This window comes from Podarcis gaigeae, assembly GCF_964106915.1.
Source record: "Podarcis gaigeae genome assembly, chromosome: 6".
In the NCBI taxonomy this organism is placed as follows: domain Eukaryota; kingdom Metazoa; phylum Chordata; class Lepidosauria; order Squamata; family Lacertidae; genus Podarcis; species Podarcis gaigeae.
The window spans coordinates 19,253,680-19,267,388 of NC_139682.1; the positions used below are offsets into that span (position 1 = coordinate 19,253,680).

At 41.7% G+C, this 13,709-nt stretch overlaps 1 protein-coding gene across 1 annotated transcript in view; it reads left to right on the plus strand.

Moving 5' to 3' along the window:
• The window catches only part of LOC310847118 (plasmanylethanolamine desaturase 1-like), a 33,257-nt gene extending 27,166 nt beyond the window's left edge, over window positions 1-6,091 (plus strand). The window contains exons 4-6 of the mRNA XM_083744643.1: window positions 1,110-1,254; window positions 2,549-2,761; window positions 4,958-6,091. Of these exons, the coding sequence (XP_083600769.1) occupies window positions 1,110-1,254; window positions 2,549-2,761; window positions 4,958-5,079 (480 nt within the window). The 3' untranslated portion in view covers window positions 5,080-6,091. The remainder of the gene's footprint in view (window positions 1-1,109; window positions 1,255-2,548; window positions 2,762-4,957) is intronic.
• Window positions 6,092-13,709: the final 7,618 nt, after the last annotated feature.

The window sequence follows — 13,709 nt, forward strand, 5'->3', positions numbered from 1 at the left end:
TGCTGTCGTAATGCTGACTAATGCAAGTGTCTTCTCTGTTGATCAGACTAATGAAAGACGGCATTTGCTTTCTCCTTCCCTACTCCCCACTTTATCCCATCTTAATAAGCTTGGTGTACTTAACAGCAAAAAGGACGTGTAACCCTAGGTTAAGCTGGTTCTAGGTTGAGCGAGCCAGGATATATTGAATAGCCATCCCTGTGACATGCCCTGTTGCTAACTTTGAGATTACAGTGTGTGTGGTGCTAAGCCAGCTCCTAGTCGCTTGCATGGTGATCACACTGTACCTATAAATACAGACACTAACATTTGAATTCAGGCCAATAACAGTGCTTAAGAGTTATCTGTAACCTGTGAGTCCCTGCGTTCAAATCTCACCTCTGCCATGAGTTCACAGCGCGTTTGGCGTTAAAACAGCCAGCAGAAATTGCACCTTAACACTGTACTGTATCCCTGCTGGAGGAGCACACTCCACCCTGGGTTTAATCTGGGACTCAGAGTTTGGGAAAGTAAGAAAGCTCTATTACAGGAAATGCATGCTTCGCAGGAAAGATGCTAGTTCTGTCTATCTCAGGTGGAGAGGCCTTGAGACATTCTTGCTGTTGCATCGCAACAGGAGAAGCACAAAAGAGGTCTCCTCTACCAAGGTGAGGGTGAAGAAGCAAGTTGGAAATGAGATCAGCAAACTATGAATATGAGTAGCACTTGGGAGAAGTTCAGCACAAGCTAGGTCAGAAAGGACAGACTAGGAAACTTGGGGGTTCCTCTTTCCTATGCAGACACATCAGCCACTAGTTCAAGCTGTCTTGCATCCCAGCACTTCCAACGTAGCCTCAGGCAAGCCCACCATATTTCAGTATGGGGGGAGAATAACCCCTGTTCTCCTAACCCAAGTCACTGTGGCCTAGAACTTGAAAATAAACTAGTTGTCTGCTTGTGGAAAGAGAGGATTCTCTCCAGGTGACAGGCCAGGTTGCTAGGTCTCTTTTGGGGACCTAAATTAACTACGTAGGTAATTTGTGGGCAGGGCTATCTAGTAAAAATTTGTGCAGGCTATGGGCTTCAAAGACTGACAGACATCTCCCCCACCCCCGTATTTACTTTTTAAGGCTTTTATCAGACCCTTCAGAGAACATCACATTGACCCAACAGCAATTACAAGACATGACTTCATAGAGACCAATGGAGATAACTGCATGTTGACAGTAGTTCCATTGGCAAACATGGCCTACAAACTGGTTTCTTTATCACCAGGTAAGTGACTATAAATCCATGAATAAACCGGACTTGCAGCTTCCACGGTGTACAGTGAATAGGCCTTTGACCTTTGAAGAGACAGGCAGAATGAAGCTATTTATACGGAACAGCTGAGAAGGTTGAATGTATTTGCGAGACAGACTGCCTTTCAGCCCCTGCAAGGACCCTGAAAGTGGTTTACCTTTGTGGGTGGAGCAATATAGTATCCGAGCAAGAAAAAATAGTTGCAGGTTAGTAAAGGAGTAGAGTGGCATGAGAACTAGCTTGCCATCATTTCAAAGATTTTTCTAGAATATTTAAACCATAAGTTGCAAGGTTTATATCAACCTAGTCTTAACCTGATATTTGAAGATAGGAATCACTTCACCTAGTGTGTACTGTGGCAGAAGCAAAGGTAATCTGTAAGGTGCACCCATGTTAAGAGATGCATCTGGTGAGTGAACCAAGCCAAATACTAAAAGTGGTGGCCCAAAGCATCCCTCTAGTTGCTAGCAAATCTTACACTAGTAAAGGGAGAATGGGAAGGATAACCAGATATTGTGATCGTTTTCGCTTTGGAAGCGAAACAAAGCCTATTTGGAGCTACCCTGAAGATGTAGCTTGTAATTAAACATCCAACACAATTTTATTTTATGAGTAGCTTAACATGGATGGAGAAAGGGTGCTTCCAGAATGGGGCTTGATACTGTTAATGGGTTGATCAGTTAGCACAAATGGGTTGTGGTCAATAGTATTTTGCTTTTGTTTTTAGTTTATTGGGGTTTTCCTGGGAAGCTTAACCCCAGATTAAATGGGGGTTGGAATATGGGCCGATACTCTGGCACCAGAGATGTTGTGCAGACACTGAAAAAATTGCATGCATTGGGAGCACCCATCCCACCATGAACCGCCCATCTGGAAGCACCCCAAGAAAATGTTTCTGGTGTAGTTAAGTAGAACTTAAGTGCCTATCAGTTTGAACTTGAAGGTCAGTTCATGCTTGGCATGGCAAATGTGCCCTGATGTTCACAGTGCCAAATGCCTCAAAGTGGGATGGGAAAACAGTACAGTCTTGAGTGGTAAAAAACACATGTCCTTATCAATAATTGGCTTGTTGAATCAGACAAAGTTCCCTCTGATGAAGCATTCTGGTGTTGCACAATGAACTGCTTAAATGTAACCAAAGTTTAGAAAAAGTTCTGGGTTTTTTTGGCGGGGGGGACGGACCTATGTGTCTAGGCACCTTCTATTGCCAGCTTATTTCAGTGAGAGTCATGTAGATCCTGCTCCCTCTTTTCTCCCCCCTTTCTAGAAGCATTACACCAATCGTGCCCTTGGGAGTGTTACGTCTTTGCCCTGGCTATATTTGGAACCTTGACAAACCAGATTCACAAGTGGTCTCACACCTACTTTGGTCTTCCTCGCTGGGTTATATTCCTGCAAGACTGGCACGTTATCCTGCCACGCAAACACCACCGGATCCATCACGTGTCTCCTCATGAAACTTATTTCTGTATTACTACAGGTAAATAGAAGTGAAGCTTCTCTTTCATTGATGAGCAGACTATAGGCTTATGGGTTCTATTTTTTCTGCTTTATAAAAAACCTAAAACTGAAACCCACCAGCTGGAGCCAGGTACAACATGTGGAAAAATGTTAAGAGTCAAGGAACAGGGCGAATGTGCTCAGCCCCCAGGTATTGGTGACCATTACTGAAATCAGGCGCATAGGCCCGTCAACAGAGTTACTCCTGCTTCAAACACACACACACACAGTGCACTGTGCTTTCCATCAGCTAAGGCTGGTGAACCTGCTATAACTCCTTTTGGACAGGTATAGCTTGCAATGCAGTTACCCAAACTCTGGCGGTCGCCTGTAATGCATTGCCTGTGCAGCTGCCATCTGAAACTTCAGCTAGAGCCGCAACAGAGCTGCTGACTGGGACCAGTCAGTGGGGATATATCATACACGTGCGTTAGCAACTTGCTATTCCAACACGAGCCTGTTTGTACATTTAGATCTCTTTCGAGTCGCCTCTTCTGGGTGTCGACACCATTTTGGAATGAGGCAGGCAGCGACTGCAGAGAGAACTTTCATTGCTGTGAGCGCCCCTTCTTCAGGGATGTTCACCTGCCATGGTGAGGAGGTGCTTTTGCCCACTGGAAGTGCATATACTCTCTGCATTCAAAAACTCCCGGAGCCCAGCAAGAGCCACTGCAATGTAAATAGTGCTAAGCTAGATGGACCCAGTGGTTTGACTCAGTATATACATCAGTTTCCTGTTGCACCAAATGGGTACCCTTCTTTTCCCAGGCTCTTGGTTTCTGGTTGTTTTAATGCTGCAATTCTATCCCATTTTTAAATTTTGTTTTGTATAATCTGGTAAGCAACCCTGGAATATATTATATTGAAGTAAATTTATAAAAATGTTTGTGAGCAGAAAGCGCTTCTTTGAGTACACACAACTGTGGGGCTAATGTTTTCATCCAGCGGTAGCTCTCTAGCACCTTGCCTGGGTCTGGAGGGTCAACTTTTTAATGTGTGCAGGGAGCTGGTGCTGGAATGAGGGAGGTTGCACAGGAGCAGAGCGCTACCTATGAAAGTTTGGAATCCCATCATTTATTAAATCACATCTGTGTTGCAGTCCTAATTACTGTTTACAGCAATACTTTTACACATAAGACATTCATAATCTGGGACTGGCAGATCAAACCACAACGGTTTACCGTTGGAGCCAACATTCCACCCCCCTGCCCATTCCTTTGAAAATTTTGACGTGGAATAAATGGTATTGGGTATCATTGTTTCGACACTTGATATTCCTATGTTTGACAACAACACATGATTCCAGGGTTTATATCTGATAGCTAGCATTCAGTGATATTCAACACCTAATGTTCAATGGACTGTTAAATTTGATGGCTTGTGGCATTTGGTATTTTGACAGCTAACACTCATTCCAGCCCAGTCTAAATTACTCTTAATTTTGTCATACTAAAATTTGTTTTGTGGCCAGATTCCGATTTGAGATGTTGAGCGACTCCAGAGCTCTGTCCCCTCAACTAACTGCAAAGTTTATCTTTCCACATTTCCTGTCCTTCACTTTCCCTGCAAGGGGAGAGCAGCAGAGTGTATCAGTAACACCTCTTTCCCCTTGACACAGCTACTGCAATATGTTCCCAATTTTAAAGGGGATCAGTTGCTGCTTTTGCATCACCTCTTCAAAATTGGTCTTGGCATTCCAGTTTTCACTGGCGTGTAGCAACTAATTACAAATGCATGCTAGTTGAACAGGAGCTGTGTGTAAAAGTTGAATAAGCTGGTTGGTGTATGGAAAACCTGTACTATATCAAACTTGGTTGACAGTTTGCATGGTTTGAAAGTAGCCCTTAAAAATGTTGTTAATGAGACTTGTGTTGTGTTGAACACTTTTAGTTTCAAAAATAAAGCTCCCATATAGGTGAAAGCTTTAGAGTGCAATTGTTTATACACTTACCTGAAGCCAATCCTATTGAAGTTAATGGGATTGACATTAGGTAACCTGCTTCTACCTGACCCTCCATAAGATTGGGGGTACACACTACTCCTATTGAATGACCCAAATAATCATTTGCCTTGCATTTTACTTTTTTATTAGACTATCTTAAAACAAATTAATTCAATTATCTACATCTGTACTTCTTCATTTACATCTGTATTCTCCCTTTCTATCGTTTTCCAGGCTGGCTCAACTACCCGCTGGAGAAAATCAGATTTTGGAGGTTCCTCGAGATTATCATTCAAGGACTGACCGGAGAAAAACCGAGAGCAGATGACATGAAATGGGCCCAGAAAATAAAATAAACTCTTGCCAGGCTTCTGCAGTCCTTATACTTGTTGCCAATATTTTTAAAAGAAAAAAGCCATCAGCCAAATTAAAGACTTGTAAAGAAATAATGGACTAAAGCACAATGCTTTTAAAAAGTGCTAACAGACTGCAGTTAAAGGACTCACTCTTCAAAATAATACTTGAAAATGCAAATGGCTAATTCCCATTTGTACGGAGCACCTTCTGTTAGCCACATCTGCTGATGTTGACCATTTTCATCCTTGAGTCTCAAAAGCCATTAGTTGGAGAAGACAATGCACCATTTTCTAGTAAGATATGTCATTGGCACAGTAAAATGTGTTGTATCAACATGAATTACCACTTTGAAAACAGGGTTAAGACCAATGTGGAATAATGAAGATAAGCAGACGAGCACTGCGTTTTTAAGGAGCAGGTTCAAACTGCTTGGGGGAAAAAACCAGCCAGAGGGGAAGGGAAGTTTATGAAATTGTCACCACTTCAATACATTTAATGTTTGGTACACCTTCCAGTTGCTTCATCTTGCTATCATGTCCAGTCTTAGTCTATGTGGTGTGCAACAGAACATTTGGGAGTCTCGTTCTGCTAGTGGATAAGGATCCTTATTGTCGTCTGTCTCCTGAAATAAACAAGTGTTTTTACTTCCTTGATATCTGAGCAGACTGTTGCTGTATAAGCCTGCAACTGACTTGGTAGCAACCTGGGAAGAAGAGCAGAACGTGTTCTGCGCAAGTGTCCAAACATAAAAGATGCTTGTGTTAGGTCTTTTAGTGTTCAGCAGTTGGGATTCCTTTCAGTATGATTCCTCTTCCAATAATCATTGTTCGAAGTAGCTCTAGGAAATTGGGCACATGATTTATATGTTAGAAAGGGATAGGTTAATGGTGTGTATTTTTTAAAGGTGCTTGCTCATTCATGTAAATATTATAAAGCCTTAATCTTTTTGGTGTAACATGGATTAATATTTTAATGTGGTCTGAATGTATATAATATATTTATAACAAAGCAGTTCGATTATACTAATTGCATTTGTTCTGTCTCCTTACAATTTTTATTTTTGTTGTGGTTTGAGGGTGTAACCTCATCTCTAGCAGGCAAATACAAATCACAGAGCAATTGAATATATCATGCTGACCCTGACAAAACCCATGAAGCTGTGAGTGGATTTCTTGATTTGTACAGAATACTGTTGAAAAGTCAGTGTTCTAGAAAATAAATCCATCAAGGTAGATCTGTGGAACTCTGTGCCTCTACAGAACAATTAGAAATGTAGATATTTGTGCTGCAGTGGGTTGATTTAACTCAAGTTTCCCATTGAATTCTTATTTCTTAATATAAATCTGATGGCTAGACACGGTTAACTTACAGATAAAATAGAGGTATTGCTTATGGTTTCATTCTTATAACCAAGCTTTTCCATCACTTTGTGGCACTGTGTACATTTTGTGTGTTTTATTTTTATTTTACCTATATCACCCTTCGGCCTTCAGGACTTCCCAGTTCTCATCAACCTCAACCAACATGACAGATTATCATGGCCATTGGGAATTGCAGGCCAGTATCATCTGGGACAGTTTACTACTTCTGAGCCATCTTGCTGTTATTAACAGATTCCACAATATCTTTCGCTCTCTTTTTAGAAATGGTCTGACCTTCTAAATATTTGTCTATTGGGCTCCTTTATGAACCACACTTTTAAGTTAGAAAATCCCAAAGCAGTTCACACAGCAAACTCCCTTCAACCTCAAAACAGTGAGTTCATAGAATCATAGAGTTGGAAGGGGCCACGAGGGTCATCTAGTCCAACCCCCTAAATTGCCCAGTGTGGGACTCGAATCCACAACCCTGAGATTAAGAATCTCAAGCTCTACCAACTGAGCTAAGTTAAAACAATACCATAGACTTTTACATTTACAAAAACTTGTCATAATCAACACACTTTCCAAATAAAATAACCCAGTGAAAGGGAAGGCATTATTTACCTTTGCCATCAGCTGATAATGCCAGACGGGTCTCTAAGATGACTGATCCAACAGCCCAGATTGGAATGATCTAACAACTTGGGAGTCGCTGCGTCATTAAACTTCAGATGATAGACTTGGACAACAGCCCAGATTGGAAGATTGGGATGGAGCCAAGGAAAGCTGCACTGGCAAATACAGTTGAAAAAATATATATACACAAATAAAGCTGTATTCGACGGACGAAAGGATATATGATTTTTGACATGACTGAGAATTGTAGCGCCAGGGATGGAGAACTTTAAAGTGTTAAGATTGGGATGTGGAAAATATGAAAACAACGAGAGGAGATAGGATTGAAGATTCGGAGATTTGCTTCAAAGGTGCAGACTATGGGGAGTCCGGAAAAATTAATAATTACAATCTGCTCTTTTCTTTTTAGTTTTTTTTAAAATCAGATTATGATGTGGATATATTGATTGGCTATCTTTATTGGAAAATCAATAAAAATGATTTAATAATAATAAGATGGCTGATGGCTGTCAACACTTGTTCTGGACAGCTCAGGGATTGAAGTATCTGCTTCGCATGTCGAAGCAGGTAGGGCTGGGAGACCACACCTAAAACTGAAGAGAACCACTGTCAGTGACAGTGTAGACAGTACTGAGTTAAATGGACCAGTGGTCTAATTCAGTATAAAGCAGCTGTTGATGTTCAATTCCTGGATGGGTGTGTGACCATTATGGAATTGTAGAATTGGAATGTTTCCCAAGGCTCATCTGGTCCAGCTCCCTGCAATGGAGGAATCTCAACTAAAGCATCCATGACAGATGGCCATCCAACCCCTGCTTGGAAACTTTCAAGGAAGGAGAGTCCACCACCACCCAAGGGAGACAGTTCCACTGTTGAACAGTTCTTGCTGTCAGAAAGTTATTTGTGATGTTAAGTCGGAAACTCCATTCTGCTAATTCTGAAGCTGTTGAATGTTTAGGTCCTACACTCCAGAGCAAGAGAAAAGAAACTTGCTCCATCTTCTAGTTGATTGCTCTTTAGATATTTAAAGATGGCGATCGTATCTCCTCTCAATCTCTGCTTATTCAGGCTAAACATACCCGCCTGGGGATAAGCTGTGCCCTGCAGTCCATTAAAAGATAATAAACTGAGCTACCTGTTTATAAGTCTCTGTCCATTTGCATTTTTTTTGTAGGAAGCATTTTTTATTTATTAAATCCACAAACCACTTTTCCCCACGAGGTGTAAATCCCAATGTGATTGTTAACAACAAAAACAGGACAACAATAGAAAGGGAATACAGATAATATCAGGAAGCAGCAAAAATATAGAAAACCGAATGCAGATATAACTAGAGCTTCAAAAAGCCTGTGAGAACAGAAATCTTTTAATTAAGCAACAGAAACACATTGAAAATATAATCATCCATGCCTCCAGGGTGAGGGAATTGCAGAGTATGGCAACTCCTAAGTCTCGAGGGCCAAAAGGTGATAAGGCCCCCCCCTTTTTTTAAACATGCAAAATGAATATGGTGCTACGAAGAGTTGTAAGGTCACGTTATATGAATTTCACATCCCCACACAGAGTGGTACCTCCTTGTCCAGTGGGACAAGGAGGGTCCCCTCTGCCAATCTCAGAACCTTGGCTGGATGATGCAAGGAAAGGCACCTTTTAGGTCCCAAGTTGATGCGGCTTTTTGTTATGTCAAACACCTTAAATCGAGCCCTGTAGCATATAAGCAGCCAGTGATCCTACAAAGTAATTGCAATGTGGCAAAGCATCAAAAGTCCCCATACATGGACCCTGACAACAGCATTCTGCACCAGCTGCAGTTTCTGGGCTGTCTTCCAGGGTAGCCCCATGTGGACTGCATTTCAGGACTCAAGACAGGAGGTTCCTGTTGCATGCAAAAGTGGACAAGCTATCACGATTCACAGGCAGCCATAACTTGGGAACCAGTTATGGACCTGAAAATAGGTTCTTGCTGCTGAAGCCATGTGGACTTCTAGTGACAAGGATGGATCTGGGAGCAACCCCCCTGCCCCCCCCCCCCAAAGATCCTGTTCCTCCAACTCTGTAAAAGGAATAAAATACCTTACCACCATAATGAGAACATTCATTATAAATATGGAGGTAGGCACTCTTATTTTGTCAAAAGGAGAGTAGGAATGGTATTTGCAGTATCCTTTTAGAAATCGTTTAATGAAAATCAGTTTGATTTATATCAAACTTGCTGTCTGTTTTTCACCCTCCAACTCTCTTTGGAGGGGATAAATGGCTTTTAAAGTGGATCGCTTTACTTGTTGGTCGTTTAACACAATCTCGTCATTCTTAACATCGGAGATCTGGGACTGCGGGCGTTACAGCTGCAACTTTGGCATCAGTCTTGTTATAGATGCGTTTTGTCATTGTCTCTTACCATTCCTTAGGTGAACAGGGACTCCTGCCGGCCACAGTTGGATATTGCAACGGCTACATTAAAGGTTAAGTATCCAACTAGGTGCAAAAGGGTTTGGAAAGGGTAGGGTTTTCTCTTTCTCTTTGAATTCTTGTTTTTCTTTCTCCTCCTGCACACACACACACTATATCATAAATGGCCTCATAAAGTCTCCTTAGTTTCATTGTTGTGATTTTTGTTTATGTGTTTTTACAATTTATATATACATCATACAGTATCCATCATTTATCCCTTTTGCTCAGACTTATGAGTACATCTCTTCATGGCATTCTAGGTAGTCTCTTGTCTGCTGCATATTCTATCATTCCAATCTTTTTCGTGTCAAATATTCCTTTATTTAGTGCTATCTGCTGCTCAGAAGGTCATATTGACAGTTGCACCCTCTAAGATACTCTCCAAAACACTTCCACTCATCTCTTATCTGTGACTCATCTTTATTTCTTAATTTCACAGTCATAGTTACTAATTCTGTGTATTCTATCATTTTATTTTGCCAATTTTTTCCCCCTCGGTACCTCTTTTTTTCTTTCCATTTCTTCGCATATACAACTCTAGCTGTGGCAGTCACATATAAAAAGAGTTTGAGTGCCTTTTTTGGCTCCTTTGTTCCAAAAGTGGTTTGCGGTGCAAATAATGTTTGAGAAATAGAAGCCCAAAGGTATCCAACTAAGTCATGCTCAGAATGGAACCTCCCCCCACCAAAAAAAAGGGAGGGAGATGGGGGGCAGGGCGGAACAGAGCAACAAAAATTGTTGTACCTAAGACATTTTGGTATTAAATTCCTTCATCAGGGCAAGACATCTTAGCAGCAGCTCACAAGGATAAAGCTGCTGCAATGTGCTCCTTTGCTGATATTTGCTGACTAATATGGCTAAAATTAAGTAATGGCTCTGATCCAAGTATAATTTTGTCAGGTACTACCCAGAGTCGCTTTGGCTGCATGTAAGTAGCTGTGCAGCTTTTTGGATCATGTCCATGATGTGAAAAAAAAGTTTGATCAATTGATCTATCTATGGGAGAAAGTTTTAGCATAAGAGTCATGCATGTAGTGGGGAAAAAATTATTTCTGTGTGAAGTGTTTCTAAACTAACGCTGCCTTCAACACTTCCCACATTTAGGTATTTTAAACCATTCACCTTCACTTTGGTCTGTCAATATTTTCATATACGCCAACCATTTTAGATACAGATCTTCCAGATGCAAGATCTTCATGCATATGTTTTCAATGTGGAAATCATCAAGACGCTCTTACCTTGCAGGTGCTTGGCTCTACAATATGCATATCAAGGTGTGTGTTTAGGGTCAAGGTGTCAACGTGTGTAGGCCATGGAATCCTATTGCCTCTGGATTAGAGTTTAGGAAAACAAGGCAGAAAGAACTAGACTCTGAGCCCAGTGCATTGGAAAGTTTGCTTGTCCAAAGCCCCATTGGAATCAGCAGATCAGAGCAACAGCATGCTTGTTTAAAGTTGTTTGGTTGGGGAGCTTCTCCTGGGATTGTACCCTCCATCATCTTAGTTTACTGTCAGCAAAGAGTTGAAAAGAAAGGCCTGGGACCTTCTGTCCTTAACTGCATACCTTTCCATAGGCCACATGCTAGTGCATGGACAGAACACATGACTCTGTATAGCAGGCTGCATTCCAGCCATGGAGAAGTCAGAGGTTTCTACACATTCATGTCTCCATTTAGGCAAGAAACATCGCAGTCCAAGAACACATGCCAACTAGGCGAAAGTGGTTGAAGGGGACATGGAGCAGTGGCAGTGACAGGTGGGATTTGGAGCAAGTCCTGAGGTCTGGATACAGAGGCCTGAATAATGCACACATCAAGTTTTTAAAATGAACGGTGTGTTTCAAATTCAAGTAAATAGGCTCCTTTGACAAATACAGAAACCTGAACAGTACACGCTTTGTGGCAGGTGAGGTTTAACTCTAAAGCAGTCACATTTTTCTCACTGTCTCACCATCACATCAAGCTTGACAGGCAATGGGGTTTAGCGGTTAGAGTAAATGTTGACTATAGACCAGGGAGACCCAAGTCGTTTTCCTGAATTGCTTGTTTGTTGAGCACTTAAATAACCAACAAACAAGATATATTTGCATAGGTACAGTCTATATCACTGGAGTAAATGGAAAGCCCTCTACAAAGTTTTAATTTGATTATATTATCTGACTTGCACCTTTGATTTATTCTTAGGCAGCTGCTTGAGAGTGCAGCCCAGTGCATACTGAACCAGGGAGTAAGTCTAAGAATGGAACACAGTGAATCCTACTTCTGAGTAAATATGCGTAGAATTCCACTATTAAATTCTCAATTTATCCAGGATTTGAGAAAGTTTGAGGCTGTTTGGGGCCCTGACTGACTCTGCTAAAGCCTGACTGAAGCTGCTAAACAGACCCCTGGGCTGGGGTGTTATTTAGGTGCATGTATGTTGTTGCTAAGGAACGCGGTGGTGCTGTGGGTTAAACCACTGAGCCTCTTGGCTTGCTGATCAGAAGGTCGGCAGTTTGAATCCCTGCGATGGGGTGAGCTCCTGTTGCTCGGTCCCAGCTCCTGCCAACCTAGCAGTTCGAAAGCACATCAAAGTGCAAGTAGATAAATAGGTACCGCTCCGGCAGGAAGGTAAACAGCGTTTCCGTGCGCTGCTCTGGTTTGCCAGAAGCAGCTTAGTCATGCTGGCCACATGAACCGGAAGCTGTACGCCAGCCCCCTCGGCCAATAAAATGAGATGAGTGCCGCAACCCCAGAGTCGGCCATGACTGGACCTAATGGTTGGGGTCCCTTTACCTTTATGTTGTTGATCTTATTCATTTTTTGCATTAATTTTAGATCTTCTTATGATTTCATTGGAAATTGTTTAGCTAGGATATGGGTACTTTTTGCTGTTTTATTGTCTACAACAACAAAAAATTCCTTCCAGTAGCACCTTAAAGACCAACTAAGTCAGTTCTTGGTATGAGCTTTCGTGTGCATGCACACGAAAGCTCATACCAAGAACTGACTTAGTTGGTCTTTAAGGTGCTACTGGAAGGAATTTTTTGTTGTTTTGACTATGGCAGACCAACACGGCTACCTATCTGTAACTGTCTACAACAACGTTTTTTATGTTTGTAATTATGTAAGCCTCCTTGAGCATGGCTTGAACTATGGAAAGGTGGCATATAAATAAAATGATGTATGTGTGTGGATACAGAAAAAATTTCTCCCTCTCAGAAGACTAGAAATGAAGCTCAATGAAGATTCAGGAGAGAAACACAGCGCATAGCAAAAACTATGAATTTTGCTCACACATTCGTTTTTTTAAAGTGCAGCATGAGCGGTTCTGTGTTAATAGCAGGAGACCCTGAGGATCTAGGCCTGACATATCTCAGGAAGTCTCTCTTCCGCATAGGAATCTATCTGCCCACCTTTAATCCCCAGGGGTGGATATTGTAGATATTGTAGATATTACTGGGCTGCAACACATATCAGCCCCAGACAGCAAGGGTTCCCCAATTCAAGTCCCTTCACACAAGGATGAGGAATCTGGCCCTCCAGGTTATGTTGGACTCCAGGTATCATGGGCTTCAGCCCAAATGGTCAGTGACAGTGTTCAGGAATGATGTGGGACACAGCTTATACAGCCCTGGCTCATTGTCCTCCCTGTACAGCAGATCAGGTGGGATGGGCAGAACATGCTCCCGGCCCAACCTGAGTTTGGAATTAGCAGCCTTACAGCATTTTTCTAAATATCTTCAGGTGTAATCAGTAATGAAAAGTGCAGCTGAACACCCTAGTTACTTAAAGATCTGGATTTTCACCACAAAACTCACAAACTGGCCCATGGACCCAAAATTATATTTCCCCCCCCCACTTCCTACTTATGAATTGTGGCCAGGGATTCATTCTGGCTGGGGACTCAGGCAGCTGACTTTAAGATAGCAAATGTTTTAACTTATTGCTATTTTATTTTTTTAACTGCCAGGGAGGGCAAGACTGGTTCAAGAAACAAAACAAAACAAAACAAAACAAAACAAAACAAAACAAAACAAAACAAAACAAAACAAAACAAAACAAAACAAAAAACTTGTTGGCTGGTGAGGGTGCCATCTGCCTTGAAGAAGTAAATGGTCTTGGGCTGACCTTCTCCTGTAAATTAATGCTATTATTTTGCAAGAGAGCTAATATGTCATCTGCAGACCTGCGCCAAAGTTTT